This window comes from Euleptes europaea, chromosome 9, assembly GCF_029931775.1.
Source record: "Euleptes europaea isolate rEulEur1 chromosome 9, rEulEur1.hap1, whole genome shotgun sequence".
NCBI classification, from domain to species: Eukaryota; Metazoa; Chordata; class Lepidosauria; order Squamata; family Sphaerodactylidae; genus Euleptes; species Euleptes europaea.
This window is the reverse complement of record NC_079320.1, coordinates 47821904-47839647: the sequence shown is the minus strand read 5'-3', so window position 1 is coordinate 47839647 and position 17744 is coordinate 47821904. Positions and strand designations below refer to the sequence as shown.

General features: G+C 40.0%; 1 protein-coding gene across 2 annotated transcripts; it reads right to left on the bottom strand.

The window, feature by feature from the left end:
* Positions 1-2560: 2560 nt before the first annotated feature.
* On the bottom strand, positions 2561-13844 carry TMEM144 (transmembrane protein 144). Of its 2 annotated transcripts, XM_056855246.1 has the most exons (11): positions 13691-13844; positions 12763-12885; positions 11295-11394; positions 10356-10436; positions 10031-10112; positions 8361-8446; positions 6875-6993; positions 6254-6373; positions 5248-5345; positions 4370-4423; positions 2561-2720 (listed from the first exon to the last, which is right to left on the bottom strand). In XM_056855246.1, exons 1-11 carry the CDS (start codon positions 13827-13829, stop codon positions 2637-2639), a joined length of 1086 nt encoding a protein of 361 aa, XP_056711224.1. In that variant the 5' UTR covers positions 13830-13844; the 3' UTR covers positions 2561-2636. The 2 variants fall into 2 exon arrangements, with proteins under 2 accessions (XP_056711224.1, XP_056711223.1); XM_056855245.1 differs by lacking the exon at positions 4370-4423 and having other exon boundaries at positions 13691-13840.
* Positions 13845-17744: the final 3900 nt, after the last annotated feature.

The following is a 17744-nucleotide window of genomic DNA, read 5'->3' as shown; positions in this document are numbered from 1 at the left end:
AAAAATATATATTCAAATATTATTCTAAGTATAATGTTTAACTAACAGTTATGATTAAAGTGTATTTTCAAATTCTCAGAATTTTTATTTTGAACCTTGGGGTCCCTGCACCGAACAAAAAAGTCCTAGTGGTCCCTGGTCAAAAAAAGGTTGGGAACCACTGCTCTAAACATAATTTAACCCCTGCCTCTTAACAATTTCATCAAAAAATTTAGCCACAGATTCAATAGTCTCAGAATCTCGGGAGGATAACAACAATTTGATCTTACTATCATCAACGTGATCTACATGATATGAGAGAAAGGGATCTAAAAGGACCGCACGAATTTCACAATAAAATGGACAATACAAGAGCATATGCTCAATACTTTCAATCTCCCCCAGGGCACATTTACACACACTAGCAGAGTATGGAATTCTTATATCTCCCATACAGAATAGTAGAAGGGAGAACATTAAAACGGGCTAACATAAATGCCCTCTGGTGATGAGGGACAGTAAGACAGGACAAGTACTCTGGCGAGATGAGGATTCTAGGCACTGTATATCCATTTTAAACATTTTACGTTGCTTTTTCACAGCAGCTTACAGTTAAAAGCTGATAAAGTACACACATTTCATATAAAAAGGACACAAATGCATTCTGAAAAAAACACATAACTTCTACTCAGATTATTCATTTATTTGGGAAGTTTATAAGCCTCCTCTCCAGAGACCTACAGTCACATCATGCTGTATCTCAACTGCCAAATATGAGATTGAAAAGAGCTGGTGGCTAGCACAGGAGAGAGGCCAATGCAATCCCTGTAAGTGAAGCTGAAGCGAGCGTCACTTGGCCCCCCTGCCCCCGGTCAGAACAACGAGTTGGAGTGTTCCGGTCTGTGCTGACTGCAAGGCGACACCATTCCCAAGGGCTCACCCATTCAGTGTGGCAGCCAACAGACATACTAAGGGTGCTGAATTAAGGGCGAGGGACCTTATCTAAGCCCTGAAGCAGACCTGAGGGGGAAAACCTAATGTAAATGTATGTTAGTAGTTGCTTGTTCAAATAGTTTTGGTGATTTATTTGTGTGTGTGTGTGTATTTCTTCTTGCTCACTAATAATTATATTAGGGAATGCAGAATATAACATTTGTAAGCTTAATCAAAAAATTAAATTGAGTAATTGATTTATTCACATAATTTGGTATGAAAATTGTTAAATAACATAACATCTCTGTATAAACTGCTATAGGTTCGTCTTCTCTTTCTCATTGATTGACTGTTGCTTAATTCTACTCTTGTTACTAATTAATTATACCTGCTACCATTACTGTTACATGTCTGTACCAATTAGGGGGAGAGGTATTAGGAATTACTTAGTGCCTCTGGAAATGAACTCACAAGAAAGTTTAGCAATAAAGTTTACAGATCTTTAATTCTAGGATACATTACAAAATCCAATTTTTACTAGAAGCACCTCCAGAGTCCCAAGATATATATAAACTTTAAATGATTGTGCAAAATGCTCTCTCAAACAAGAAAACTGTAAAAATAAAACAACTTAAACAACATGCCCTCAATCAAAGTTCAACTAAAAAAACATATATGATCTTTACCTTAAGAACAAGGGACATTAATACACAATAGTGACAGAATTCACATTAAAATCATACAACACATGAAAAAGTATAAAAGGTAAGTAAATGTTCTCTTGAAAGAGAACTGATACCAAGTCCATGGTAACTTAATTAAAAGGTTGATTATTCCCTGTATGACTCACAGCACCTTAAAAATATTTTTCAACCCTGCTACCTGAAATCCTAAAATTGGATGTACTGAACACCGAACCTGGGACTTTATGCTTACAAAGCATTGGTTGGATCCAACCAGCTTTTCACTGATGAAAAAGGGAGGGAGAGGTCCAATTTTAACCACCCAAAAGGCTATGTTGGGGATCATGGGACTTGCATGGGAAAAAAATGTGGGACGGAAGCTGTAGTAAGAAATAAATTTCAACAAGATGGAGTGAAAAAGCTGTCTTGGTTCAACCCTGTGTGTTCTATCACTGAGTTGTGGGCCTTTGGCAAATGAGCTGCTCCCTATTACTAATATGCTCCTGTACAAAGGAGTTCATGCTTCACAAGGACTGCAGATTATGGCTAAGATTCAAAGAACCATATGGTAAGCCCCTGTTCTGAAAGCGATCCTCAAACTCAGGGGAACCGGGAACAGCCTGGTATCAGAAAACTTCCAGTACCTAGAGACAGTGATCCTTGTTAAGAAGCCCTCTGTAAGTACGAAAAGGAAAGTTGCCATGTAACATAACACAGATATTACTTCCCTGCACAGTCACTAATAAGTACTTAAAGGTAAAGGTAGTCCCCTGTGCAAGCACCAGGTCATTCCTGACCCATGTGGTGACATCATAACCGACAATACATTAGAGAATCGTTCTGAATCAGATTTCATTCCATGATGGCCCAACCTTTAAGTATTAAAAGATTCTCCCTTATTTTTCCAAACACAGAAAAATTATGTGCATTTAGTGCAAAACGGAAAGTGATGGTTTTTGCGATCCAAGAAAATAAACAATCTTTCGGAACGTCTTAAATGTCTTTACTACTGCTGCCATCTGTTGGTTCAAATGATGTTCTTCAGACTTTAGAAAAAGCTGTTGAGAGTGACCCAGCCAAAATAATGCAAAAGGCTATTGAGAGTAAAAAATAATTTTTCAGACCCTGAGTAGACAAAGAAAACACAGAGGGGTAGGGGTAGGGAGAACAGCATTATTTTCTAGAAATCAAATGAGTAATCAGGTTTTTTACAGTACATTTCAGATCAGCAAATATGTTATAATGTGTTTTCAGAAACACACTACATAAATATTAGTAGCCAGCTAATGTTTACTTCATGTAGTGAAATAACCAGATTTGGCCAAATAATCTGGTTTTACACACTCATTCATAAAAAAAACATGTCAGATACAGCCAAGATATGTAAAAGCATTAGGAAAGTGTAACATGCAGCAACTCTTGAAGAGCTTTGCAGTGCCATCCTAAACAGAGGTACTTCCTTCTAAGTCCACTGAAATTAATGCTAAATGCTAATAGCTCACTAAATCACTAAATGCTCATAGCTGCTTGTCTGAATAAGAAGCAGCTCTAGGAAAGAGGAAGACATGTGAGGGGGCGAAGAGTGCTTAAGCCCTTCCCTGATGGCCACTGTTCTACCAGAGCACTACTGTCCAGGGGCTCCAGATGAATTTCTGCTCTTGTAAACAAGCACCCAGAACTCCATGGCAAAGGGGGACAAGGTTTGGCTGAAATAATTTGAGGCGGAAATGGAAGGGTTAAACAACTCCTCCCTATGGTTTTTTTAAATTCCAAACTGCCCCTTTCCTCCATAAGGATATATAAAGAAGTAGTAGTGTTGGTTTCTACCTTTTAAGGAGAATCAAACAGGTTTACAATCCCCTTCTCCCTACAACAGACACTTTGTGAGGTAGGTAGGGCTGAGAGAGCTCTAAGAGAGCTGCGACTAGCCCAAGGTCACCCAGCTGGCTTTATGTGGAGGAATGGGGAAACCACATGAAGAGTCCACCACTCTTAATCACTACACCACACTGGATCAGCCCAATGGTTTATCTACTCTAGGAGCCACTTTCTCATGTTAGCCGACCAGATGCTCTGGAAGAGATACAGAGGCCAAAGCTTCTCTCCATTGTTGCTTCCAGTAATTGACATTCAATTGCTTATAAACATGGAGATCCCATTTAGCCCTAAAGACTATTAAGTCATTAATAGACCTAAACTACATGTATTTGGCTAATCTCCTTTAGATAAATTCTGTAGAAGTGTCTGTTGGCAGCTTGTAATGTGTAGTTCTGCTGCCCTAAGCCTTTGGAAACTGAAAACTGGGAGAGATGAACAACTGTGTTTGTTTGAAGAATTCAGTTCTTTTAAACTTGCACATCTCCTTGTGGAAGAGGTACAAAAGTTCAACTCACCAGCATGTCTCTTTCCCCCACATGTTTAAATCATTCTAAACGCTGTGGCAGCAGATGAAGCCGAAGTACACTAAACACTGGATATTTATTTACGTAGGCCTTTCTACTCTCATTTTCTCTCCAATGGGGACTGATCGGGTCTTACATCATTCTCCCCACCTCACGTTTGTCCTCACAATGATCCTGTGAAGTAGGTCATGCCGAGAGACAAGCCCAAGGTCACCCAGCAAGCTTCCATGAGTGGCGATTTGAACCTGGGACTCCCAGATCCTAGTCCAGCATTCTAACCACTAAAGCACACTGGCCTACAAAGAGAAATACACAACTCTTCCTGGAGTTGCAATTGTGAGAGAAATGAAGTTAGGATGTTGTGGATCTTACCTTTATTTCTTTAAAGACCAGGACTCCCCACATTGCAGCTATAAATCCAGGCCCCTGAACAACAAGTGTAATATATAATAAATACTTCTACTATCATGAGTTGAATCATTTACATTTAGCCATGTGTATATGGAATCATGTGGGATACTGTTGCTCATAATCATGACAGGAAAAAAGAAGTGGAAACCATCTGAGGAAAGTGTATGGGTAAGACCTGCAGTAGGGTCATTATTTTATATAGGTCAGTCCGGCAATAGGCTTAATATTTCCCATGGATCAACTGTACAATAGCCTCATTATTTCACATGGGTCAACATATTCTCGATTAATCTATTTTTTATTTTGCCCTTCCGCCAAGGAGATAAAAAAAGGTAAAGGTAGTCCCCTGTGCAAGCACCAGATCATTCCTGACCCATGGGGTGACGTCACATCCTGACGTTTACTAGGCAGACTTTGTTTTACGGGGTGGTTTGCCAGTGCCTTCCCCAGTCATCTTCCCTTTACCCCCAGCAAGCTGGGTACTCATTTTACCAACCTTGGAAGGATGGAAGGCTGAGTCAACCTTGAGCCGGCTACCTGAAACCAACCTCCCTTGGGATTGAACTCAGGTCGTGAGCAGAGCTTGGACTACAGTACTGCAGTTTACCACTCTGTGCCACGGGGCTCCTAAGGAGATTAGGGTGGTGAATATAGTCCTTCTCCCAATCATCATCTCAACAGTTCATTGAGTTCGTTAGACTAAGGTCCCTTTCATACACCATCTTTAACTTGCTTGGGCTTCTGAAGACAAATTGATTATTTTAAAAGGTTTCATACACCTTAAGGATAAAATGCTGTCCTTATTACTTCATGAAGAAATGTATTTCAGAAGTACTTACTGCAGTGATTATTGGAAAGCTGACCACAGCACTGAGGTAACGATTTGCTAGGAACCAACAGCAATTAGCTAGTGCCCACAATATGCCAGAAACAAATCCTAACAACAGAAATGAATATATTACACAATACATCCACCATTTAAGCTATGCATACTATGTAGCAAAACCATTGTATGTAGCGACTTTAAATAGATTTTGAAAAGCATGGGGGACAAGATAGAACCTTGTTGTCTGATGTTTAATTACATATTGTAAGTGACCTTGAGCCATGGGGAAAAGGTGAGATAAAAATGTTTTAATAAATAAGTTAAAATAAATAATTTCTCACCCACACCAAGTTCAGGGAAACCTGTTTCTCTAGTTGGCAGCCAAAAGTGTGTGCACCCTTGTGTCAGTTACAAAGCCTATCAGCCCCTCTTCTCAAAACAGTTTTTCAAACATTAAAAACCTCATATAAAAGGGGGCACAGAACAAATCTTTAATCAGCTGAACAAGTGATGTGCTTTGAGGGGGGAAATAAAACAGTGTTCCTGCCTGAAGCATGGAAGGAAGGGCAAAGAGGAAAAGGAAATAGGTATTGGTTCCAGAGGCAATGTCTATTGAGGAACAAACGAGGCAATGTGGGGAAGGAGCCAAGCTCACCCCACAGCATGAAAAACTGCAACCTTTCCTATTTCCTATATTTCACACAGATGTGAAATACCAGCATATCCCATGCTGAATGAGCCTCTAAAACTTATCCTTCCAAATCTATCATTATGTTTATGTATTTAATGCAAAACACTATATATCAACAGTTCCCATAAATACCTTTCGTTTCAAAGAGCTCTGACTGCAGAAGGATTTATGTAAATGAACAGTGTATGGAGTGACAGGTTTGGAATCTTAACTCAAACACAACTTAAAGATTAGTACATTCACATTATGGAGATGACTAACAGCAGTGGTGTATGTGATAGAAAGTTGTAATTACAACAACAGAATACATAATATTTCAGCATTATACCTGGGATTATGGCTTCAGGATACACTTTAGGATGATTTTTCATTATTGCACAGTAGATCAAAAAGTAGATGGTACTTGTAAGGAAGATGCCACTAAAGTGCGCAAAGACATAATCTAAATCTGAAACAGAAATGTAGATTTCACACATTACATACGTAGCAAACAAACCATATTTCAAGAATACGCAAAAGACCATACGAAGTTTATACAAGCTCACAGTATTGCAGAAAACATGATCACATTTTCAGAACAGACTCCTGCCCTAGATATACAGATTTAAAGCCTCCTGGGTTTTTGTTGAGTAAGGATGTTGGCTGAATCACACATACATATATTACATACATCAACTCATATATAAATATTATTATAGATATATCATTACTTTGATCTCCAAGTGTCACCAGTTGTAGTTTTCTTCTGATAAAGAAATGTTTCCTTGTCCCTTACAAAAATTGTCATCACAATAAACTCTATAATCAGAAATCTGCTACAGTAGGATGGAGGAAGCAAAGAAGATACAGAAAGTCTCTGCTCTTCCTCTTCTCTGGCCCTTTCCTTCCCTACAAATTATCATGGTGCCCTTGTATACGTTATATTTTAAAATGTCTCATTGGTCTTTACCAAACTGACTCGCTCCTGTATATGTTGTTCCATTTCTTCTGCCATGGTCCTTGATGTAAAGCACGGGCACAAAACTAGAACCGTATAGTATTCCAGCTATCACAGCCAGGGAACAGCCTCTTAGAGAGAGAGAAAAAAGAAATATTAAAAAAAGAAGTATTTTAAAAATCCAAATTCATTTGCTGAGTAATACGGTTCCTTGCAAATTCAGACTACCACTGCTAATGGTATTCTAACTGCTACCTGCAAAGAGATGTCAGAGCTCTGAAAACTGTAATGGCATCAATATATATAATTCTCAACGTGGCCCCATCTGTGGATACTTAAATCTAGAAATTGGAGCCATGAACATACAATCCAGATCTGTCTACAAACCCCAGAAAAGTTCCAGGTTTGCAGAAAAATCTGAAAAGGACAAACATTAATACATAAAACCCTCCAAAAAAACCTGAAGCAGTGCCTGTACCTTTAAGAAACTAATGCTCTCTACATAGGGTTGCCAACCTCCAGTGGGTGCCTAGAGAGCTCTCAGAATTACAAGTGATTTCCAGACCACAGAGATTGGTTCTCCTGGAAAAAAATGCCTCTATAGTAGTATATCTACTGAAGTCCCTTCCCAAATCCCATCTTCCCCAGGCTCTCCCCCTAAATCTCTCAGAATTTTCCAACCTGGAATTGGGCAATTCTACCTCTACGGTGGCCATTGTAGGGGTTGCTTGGCAACCACAGAAATACTGTCAGCCTTCATGTCTTGCTTTCTGTCAGTATAAAACAAGGGGAAAAGGACAGGGCCTTTGAAGGGAGAACTCATTGAAGCCAGGATTGGTGGCAACCACTGGTAGGTCCCACTGCTCGCTACTTTTCAACAACAGCCACTGCATGAAAGCCAGTATGGTATGGTGCTTACAGAGTAGGATCTGGAAGACCCAAGTTTAAATCCCCACTCTGCTGTAAAAGCTCACTGGATAAACTTGGTCAGGTCACACAATCTTAGCCTAACCTTCCTCACAGAGTTGTTGTGAGGATTACTGGAGGACAGGAGAATGATGTAAGCTGCTCTTGGTCCCCACTGGGGAGAAAGGTGGGGTATAAATGAAGTAAATAATTAATAAATATAGCTGAAGATGGGGGGGCAGATAAAAGGTAGGTTGGTTGGTGGGTGGGGAGAAGGAAGCAGAGAAAGGGGAGAGGATATGTGGGCTGCCAGGAGAAGTGAATGAGGAAGTAGTGGGGGAAGGGGATACCGGGTGCCCCCCAAAAGTTCATGAGAATCGTCCACTTGTGGTTACTGTTTGCCTTATGGAACTACAGGCAAAGCTTTGTTATCTGGCATTCATGGGAAATTGGTGGGGGGGCTGGTTAATTATATTAGCTGGATACTCAAGCTTAAAGCACTGGATAACAAAGCTTTTACTGTAGTACCTTGCATGCCAAAGGTAGTAAAACAAGGTAGAGGGCATTCACCAGAAAGAAGAACAGAACTTACATAATTCTCTTTCCCACTGGAGAAAAATTGTCCACCCAAGATACATCGTTCCTGATTTCATTCCTACGTTCAGAAGTATTGATGGACTATCAATAAAATGAAAGTCACTGAGATTAAGATTTCTGAAAATAATTAATGGTGTACACATTTTACTTGATCCTACACAATCCTTTTGGATAGGAAAGACAGTCTTACAACTTAGCATAGTCCTAAAGAACGCCCAATTTGTACCTGTGCAGATTTTCTTGGAAAACATCAGAGGAAAGACATCCTCCAACTTTCCACTGTTGTTCTGACCTCCTAATTAGGAAGCTTTTCCTGATTCACTGATTTTATGACATATTTTATAATGTTCTGCTTTAAATTGTTAGCTGCCTTGGTGGCCCTCTTTGAGCCAAAAGGTGAGACATAAATTTTGTAAATAAATAAAAATAAACAAACCATCCTGTAATTTAAATGAATTGCTTCCTATTTTCAGTGGATAAGAAGAATGGCACTGTGGACATATCTTCGTTTACTCTTGTGGAAGTCAAAATATACCTCCAGGCCCTGTCACCTGTCCAGAGAAAAGACTTGCTCTTAATGCAGATGGCCTCATCCAGTTCCTGTTACCCTCACTAACTGAAATTTTCTTCTAGACCTTTCATATTCCTACGAAGAATTCCCTATTTGTAACAAACTTCTTGAATTATGGGAAGCAGCAGAGAATTCTAGGATCCAGAGGGTAGTGTAGCCATACATGTACATCATGATAGCTCAAAACATGATCAGTTGTCACATCATGTGGGCACAAAGTTCGTATAGAGGTTTTGAGTTTGGGATGTTAACGGGCAACACAGAAATGCTCTCAGTGGTGATTAATTTTGGTAATGAGCCATTCATCATTTGATGCTGCATATGATGAACATCCCTGTGAGAAATGGCCAGAGGTGGTGGATTTACCAAAAAGAGAGGGCACTGTTTTCTAAGCATTGGGCACAAAGATTAACTCAATACAACCCAAATTATCATTAGTATCTTAAGTCACAGTATTGACTCACATTCAGTTTGCTATCCAGCATCCCTTTTCAACATTTACTTTTCAACAGTTCAAGTACTTTACCAGTTGTTCCTCACCCACATTACTTTTTTTTGGTTTTCTCTGTCACCTGTACATTAGATTGTATTGGGTTTTTAACAGAACCATTTCTGCTGAAGCTCTCTTATCTAACATATTTGCTGTTCTTTCTCTATTTCCACTGAACACTCAATGAAAGTCATAAAAGCATCAGACCCAGAACTGAGCCCTGCAGAACTCCATTTGAATCAGAGGAACAAAGAAGCTGGGGGCTTCCTAGAAACTAATAATCAATGAATACTCAATGAAACACTCAATTAAAGTCATAAAAGCATCAGACCCAGAACTGAGCCCTGCAGAACTCCATTTGAATCAGAGGAACAGAGAAGCTGGGGTCTTCCTAGAAACTAATATTAAACCTAGAAAAGACCAGGAATAATTCAGGTGTGTGTGTGTGTGTGTGAGTCAAGTGCCGTCAAGTCGCTTCCGACTCATAGCAACCCTATGAATCAATGTCCTCCAAAACGTCCTATCAACAGGTTGTTTGTGCCATTTTCCAGTGCAGACACAGACGCTCACTGTTTTAAAGCAGTAGCAAAAATGAAAAACTTACATGTTCTCTTAGTAATGGAGTGCTTTCTGATGACGACGAAGAACTCTGAATATCAGTTTTTACAAAAAGAAACAGGATAGTGCTGCAAAGAAACCATTTCAAACACTACATTCATAATGGCATTTCAAGCATGTATCTTTTCTTCAAAACGTAACGCATCATTTTTAATATCTGTAAAAAATAACTCCCAAACATTAATAAACCATTTACGCGCATCCGCACAGACTCGAAATACTAATTTGCATTTGTTCTTTCACATACATCTGATGTTTTTTTGTTTTTTTTAATGTTATTAACAAAAGGGAGGGTTTTTTTTTTTAAATACCTTAACACTGAAAGTCCAGCTCCAACATAGTTTAAGACTGGCTTTTCTACCACTTCTGGATCAATTCCAAACCAACCAAACCTGTTGTAACCAAATAAATAAATAAGAAAGAAAGAAACCTGTTGTAACCAAATAAATAAGAAAGAAAGAAAGAAAGAAAGAAAGAAAGATCTTCTTTGACAGTTCTTGAAATTAAATTGGCATAACAGAGGGAAGGGAAAATTACATCAGACTGGGATATACTGAGTGTCTGGGAATGGTCAGAAGAACATAAGAAGAAGCCTGCTGGATCAGACCAGTGGTCCATCTAGCCCGACATTCTGTTTCACACAACAGCCAACCAGCTGCCCTGGAGGGCCCAATTATCAGGCCTCAGAGGACAAGGGCTTTCCCCTGATGCTGCCTCCTCGCACTAGTATTCAGAGGCGTGCTGCCGCTGCCTGACCCCCTTTTAAAACCATCTGTGCTCACGGCCATCACCACAGGCAGTGAATTCCACAATTTAATTACACATTTTGTCTGTCCTGAACCTATTTTCCAACAATTTCACTGGGTGCCCCTGGGTATGGAAGAGGAAGAAAAAGCTATCTTCTATCCACTTTCTTCACACCATGCATAATTTTATTAATCTCTATCACGTCCCCCCTTTCCTATCTTTTTTCTAGACTGAAAAGTCCTAGAAAAGCCTTTCCTCATAGGAAAGGCACTCCAACCCCTTAATATCCTGGTTGTTCTCTTCTGTACTTTTTTCCACCTCTGCAATATCCTTTTTGAGATAGTCTGTGATTATGATCCTATATTTCTGTTGCACAACTAATTACAACTAAGTAAGAAGGAAAACAAATGCTTTTCATAAGAAACTTGACTTATTTGTTTTAAATATTTAAGTTAATCACAAATGCATATGTTACTACCTAGTTAGGTATGTGGCAGTTTTACCTTGAACTTGCCCAACCAGTTAGCAAGTTAAAAGAAGCCCAGATTAAGAGCCCAAGGCCCAGCCCAATGGTTTTAACAATGGGGACAACTGTTACATTACCTGCAATAAAAAAAAGAAAAGAAAAATTTATCAAGTATTATACACTGCTGTGTATTATGATAATAGGTATATGTTATCTAGATTAGATACGTAGATTGTTTAGATAAAAATAACCTGTTAAAATCTTTGGCTTGGATCCCACCAACTTTTTCACTCACTCAGTTAATTCCCCTCCTTATTACAGCCTCTATCCTACAAGTCTTTTGTCCATGCAGGTCCCATAGTTCCCAGAACTGACTTTTTGATGGACAAAGGGGATTCCCTCCTCCTCCTTTCAATAGGAGAAAAGCAGGTTAGATCCAAGTCTTTAGTTACAATGCACATAAACGCATTTTACAACAGTTTCTACATACCTATTTGTTGTTGTACAAGAACTACTACTACCTGCTCAATATAAACAAATCCCAGAAACTCCCAGCATCTTAAATTACTAGATTTGTCACGTTTTCTTTTTTCAGCTAAGCTGAAATTCTACCTAACACTCTGTTAATAAAACACAGAATCTCAATCAGAGGGGAAAATGGCTATCATATCCATTCCCCACTCACAAACACAATTTAGAAGCATACAAGTAATTGAAAGTACTAACAGTGTCAATCATAAGGAAGATATACTTCTGAATACGCCTTCATGCAATAAATTCTAGTATTCAAGTCATAAAATACTTCAAGCCTACTTTCTCATACTGAATTACAGCTGGTTGGTAAATGCAAGAATAGGTCGTAACATTTATAATGTATTTTCTCTTTCAGGACTAATTATTATATTTTACTGTGTGATATTATGCCACTCCTGCTATCTGTAAATTTACATGCATTAATCTATTCCCCTCAGCCATAGCAGAAGGCCGGTATAAAAAGGTACCATTGGAAGAACGGTTTTGTCCCTGTGGATCAGGGAGGATCGAGTCGATGGACCAGATCATATTGCACTGTAGGTTTTATGAAGCAAGTAGAATGAAGCTTATTTCACCAATAATAAAGCGATGGCATGGAATTACCGATGCTGAAATAAGCCAGAAACTATTATTTGAGACACACCTGGATTTTATATTGAATTGTGCTAGATTTTTAGCTAGAGCCCTTAAAATTCGCAAAGATAAAGTAGTGATCTAAATGAAGGGCTACCTAGTAAAGATAACTTTATTTAGGTGATTTGTTGGGCTTTATATGTGTATTTTATATTTACAGTCAGCTTCAAATTTTATTGTGGGGTGTCGTATCCCATCCATTGCATTTGGATGGCGGGTTCGATATACCTGTGTATTAGACTTTTTGCAACTTTGCTGGTTATGTACCGAATAAAGACTTGATACCTTGATGCATGAATCTAGCTACATTCCAAAAAGGAGGATTACTTCAGCATTACCTGTAGCCCATAAGAAGCCCCCAACCATAGCAAGAGGCCAAAATCTAGGACAGTTCTGAATAAGGTTGACGATTAATGAAACTATCCAGATAGCAGTGCAGAGAATCCACTGGAAGAACATCCCTAGAACACACAAATCCCCCCAAAACATAGTTACATTTCACTGATACCACAACATTATAATTCCATAATAAAGAATACCGATCCTACTGAATTTAAACTTGAATTATAAAGTACTAAGGTATTTTGTGGTGATGAAGTATCTTGTAGTAATTGACTGAGCTGATGTGATATCATGGAATGGTTACAGCCTTTCCATAAACTGGCAATAGTGAAGCAACAGTAAAGGCCAAAGACAGTGGAACGAATCTCACAAATTCATCTGAATTAAACTGCCAATCCTTTAAGACTGCTAAATTGAACAACACTAAGCACTTGTATAGTGCCTACAGTGTTGAAAGCATTTCACAAATACCATCACTATAATCTTTACTACAGGCCTGTAAAGTACGCTACTGTTAAGGAGTTCTTTTTAGGAGAAAAGCAAGGTAAATGTTTTTAAGATTGAATGTGAAATCAGTTGCAGATGGGGGACTAGAGTTGAGAGTGTCTTGCCTAAGGCCCTCTGTGGCTGAAATGAGACTTGAACCACTAACCTCCCAAGTCACAGCTCATGCTCCTAGCCACTAGGCTGTAGCCGCTCCACTTGCAGGGACTTTTCCTGCCTTAGGAAGACATCTAGGAATTATGGGCTACTAAAGTCTATTGATATGATAACATGTTTCATTCCATTTATAATGATGGCTCTTTAATTAACCCTAGCTCACATGGAATCTATCTACTTGATTTATTCATTTGAAACAAAGTGCCATTTGACATCTGTATGAGGTATGAATAAGAGCATTTAAAGTTAACGCAAATTATTTACCGTCACCAGTGTCAAATTTCTTAACCGGTACAAAGTTTGTCCCAAATAAGAAGACTGCTATTGCTGATGAGGTGAAACCAATTGTTAAATCTGTCTCATTGCTGCTGACAGAACTGTTGCTTCCTTGCCAGCCGGCCATCTCTGGTCTTAGCAATGAAACGTGACTTCCTTCAGGAATGGCTACGATTCTGTTTCTTCCTGGCAGCTTCTGAAAGTAGAGAGAGGGGCTAAATAAACGGTGTTGTTGGGCAAATATTGTCATAATAATGAATGCTGACCATCACAACAGTACTAATATATTCCCCTATACAATCTATTTTAGCAATGTATTATAAATATCATTCTATTTAATAGTAAATTGACTGGCCCCCCACATGGAAAACATAGGGCACAAAGCAGTGGTCTCTACAATACATCCTGGGACTCTCTAGGTATGTAGAAAACCATGACACTAAATTAACCCAAAGAAAAGTACTCTCAGAAAAGTAGCATGATGATGAAAACAAATCTGCTCCAGAAGGGATAGAATGCTGAAGACATCTGAAGTGTCAGTTAAATGGGGAAAAGGTGGAGGATTAGTCCTTGGAGTTTAGAGAATCTTGGAGGGGAAGATTTTAAAAGGTGGATGACATTTACAAATGGTTTCCCCCATGATTCCTTGTGGGTCCTCAGATTTTTCTATAATAATGCTGATCCTAATACTGTTCATGGCCCTGACCTGGATGGCCCAGGCTAGCCTGATCTCGTCTGATCTCAGAAGCTAAGCAGGGTCAGCCCTGGTTAGTATTTGGATGGGAGACCACCAAGGAAGTCCACGGTTGCTGTGCAGAGGAAGGCACTGGCAAACCACTTCTGTTAGTCTCTTGCCATGAAAACCCCAAAAGGGGTCGCCATAAGTCGGCTGCGACTTGACGGCACTTTACACACACAATACTGTTCATACTAATTTCCAATAAGGATAGGATTTTTTTTTTACAAAGGCACCATATTTTTATTTTGGGGTACAGTAAATAAAATAATGAAATGAGTACTAACACATGCATTCCCCACCCAATGCAAGCTTTAACTAGCGAATGGTTTTTGTATTTTCCCTAAAAGGTAAAGGTCCCCTGTGCAAGCACCGGGTCATTACTGACCCATGGGGTGACGTCCCATCCTGACATTTACTAGGCAGACTTTGTTTTACGGGGTGGTTTGCCAGTGCCTTCCCCAGTCATTTTCCCTTTACCCCCAGCAAGCTGGGTACTCATTTTACTGACCTCGGAAGGATGGAAGGCTGAGTCAACCTTGAGCTGGCTACCTGAAACCAACTTCCGTTGGGATTGAACTCAGGTCGTGAGCAGAACTTGGATTGCAGTACTGCGGCTTACCACTCTGTGCCACAGGGCTAATATTTTTCCTAACTAGATGCAAATTTTACATATTTATATTTCACGCTGTATTTCCTCTACTTTGTAGCTTCTTGACTCTGCTTTGTCAGCCCCCCCAACTTCTGACATAAAATGACTACACAGAGAAAATCCACTCATAGTATCTGAAGAAGTAAGCTCTACCCTATTAATTTATAATAGCATAAATTGCCACAACAGACTACCAAACCAACCCCTCTGGAATTCATGTATGCTGAACATAAACTAGTTTACAGCATGAACTAGCTCCAGTGCAAACTGGTTCAGAAGAAGTTTTTCCTTTACAAATGTTTTTTGGAAAATAGAAAATTTAATCTAGGACATCTTCCACTGCAATGCCCACAGTGATCTAACAGTCGAGAGTAAACTGACAGCAAGATATAGCCAAATTTAAGCACATTTATGTCCCATTGGTTTCAATAGGAGAGTAACTCAACAGGGCCTCAAAGTGTTTAACTGTGGCCAGATCGTTCTTATAGTAATAGAAGTTAAAGTGCTGTTCTCTGTGCATTGTGTGTGTGTGTGTGTGTGTAAAGTGCCATCAAGTTGCAGCTGACTTATGGCGACCCCTTTTTGGGGTTTTCATGGCAAGAGACTAACAGAGGTGGTTTGCCAGTGCCTCCCTCTGCACAGCAACCCTGGACTTCCTTGGTGGTCTCCCATCCAAATACTAACCAGGGCTGACCCTGCTTAGCTTCTGAGATCTGGGCTATCCAGGTCCAGGCTCTGTGCATTAGGGACTCGATAACTACACCTCGATTTTGTGCCAGAAAACCAGGACGTTGGGATTATTTTGTCAGTTTCCCCCTTTGCGATCCCCAGGTGCACTTTACAAAACTAGAGAAAAGATGAAGAACGCAGGAGGAAGTTGTCGCTTACTATTTGCCAAAACAATGTCCTGTCCTAGATGAAACTCCTGTTTCTTTGAGGCTGCAGGTGACGTTTCCAAAGGTCTGTGTTTCTGAATTCAATGAAAGGCCGGCTCTAAAACGTGAAGACACTTAGAAGCAGTCTCTTGTCCTGTCCTGAAAGTAACAAGCGCTCACCCAAAACTGGCCAAAACTGAACAAACGGCTTTACAAATGTAGGATGCCATGGAAGTTACTTACAAACTTTCCCTACTGACCCGGCTCCCTGCTCGGATTTTCAATACTAAACGCCGGAAAAGCGCCTCCCTGTTCTCACGCGGTGCCTTCTTCTTTCCCGGGATTGTGTCGGAAACCTCGCCCCCAGCAGCAGTGGCTACAGTCGGCACGCTACCTGGCAGTCCTACCTGGCAGGAGCGGTGCAACATCTGAAGCAGTAAACCAATTCCTGTTGTTTTTGCACTCTCCGCGACTCCCCTTCCCACCTTTTCCTGCAACCTCCCCTTCAAAATCCCGTCCGCGTTTGCAGTAGATCACGGGATACGGGCAAACGAGAAGAGGCGGGGTGCTGGTCTCTTGTTAAGGTCGTCTGCCTTTGACGCTGTTGTTAAGGACTGTAGCCTTCATAAGTCTCTCTTTTCTGATTCTCAGTTTTGCCGTTTACGCATGGGAGGGTTTGCCTTGGATTTGCCACTCTTGAGATGCACTTCCCCCCCATCCATATTCTCAAAACTCAACAATAAGCCCCCGCGCAGAGTTTTGAGGATTCGGATGGGGAAAATGTGCATCCAGAGAGTGGCAAATCCAAGGCAAAACCTTCCATTAATAAATGGCCTATAAGGAGAAACTGCTCGAATATCACGTCCAGGGAAAACCATTTCTGGCTTTTGTATTGTTAAAGAGAATGTGGCTTTTTGATTTTTCCATCCCAGCCGCTTTTAAGTGCATCTTGAAATATGCTTTGCATCCCGCCCATGTAATCCATTTAGGTCTGCAGCACAGCCCATAGGGCGGAAACGCATGGGAGGTTTTGCCTTGGATTTGCCACTCTAGATGCACATTTTCCCCATCTGAATTCTCAGTACTCTGGTTCTTGTAGGTTATCCGGGCTGTGTAACCGTGGTCTTGGTTGAACAGCCCGGATAACCTACAAGAACCAATGAACTCTGACCATGAAAGCCTTCGACAATATCTCAGGACTCTGCATGGAGGCTTGTTGTTGAGTTTTGAGAATTTGGCTGGGGAAAATGTGCATAGGAGAGTGACTTATAGAATTCTGTGCAGGCAACAAACTATTCATTGCAAACATGTATTCGTTGCAAACATGTGTTTCAGTCAACCAAACAAGTGATTGTATACATGGGCATCACTGGATGGTCAATACAGAAATCAAATAGATTACATACTCAGAAGCAGTGAACTCTTACAAATGCCCAGAAATTTCTGTTCAGAAAGGAATGACACGTTATTAAACTTTTTGGGTTGTCATACACTAGGGGGCCCTCAGGAGTCAGAAACAGATAGGATAGGGCTGTGCTGGTTTTGGAAACAAGACAGCATACTCGGCTTTTTCACTGCAGAATGTAAAAGAGCGGTGTTTCCTTAATTAATATTAATCATAATCAAATATTCCTGTAAATGTATAGCTGCAATTAGGAAACAACTGTCTTAACCAGTGAAAATGTGTAGAAGGAGTATAAAGTCCGTAACGAAATTTCTAAAGCGTGGATGGTATTATTTGTTTCAGAACTTTGAAAAACTGTTTTACATTAATATTAA

Bases quoted from the DNA above. Each gene is read 5' to 3' on its own strand.
- TMEM144 (XM_056855246.1), bottom strand. From the start codon at position 13,829: ATGGCCGGCTGGCAAGGAAGCAACAGTTCTGTCAGCAGCAATGAGACA. The intron at 6,994-8,360 runs GTAAGTTCTGTT...TCTCTCTCTAAG, and splicing joins CCAGTGGGAAAGAGAATTAT to AGGCTGTTCCCTGGCTGTGA. The intron at 6,374-6,874 runs GTAAAGACCAAT...TTTCTGTTTCAG, and splicing joins TACAGGAGCGAGTCAGTTTG to ATTTAGATTATGTCTTTGCG.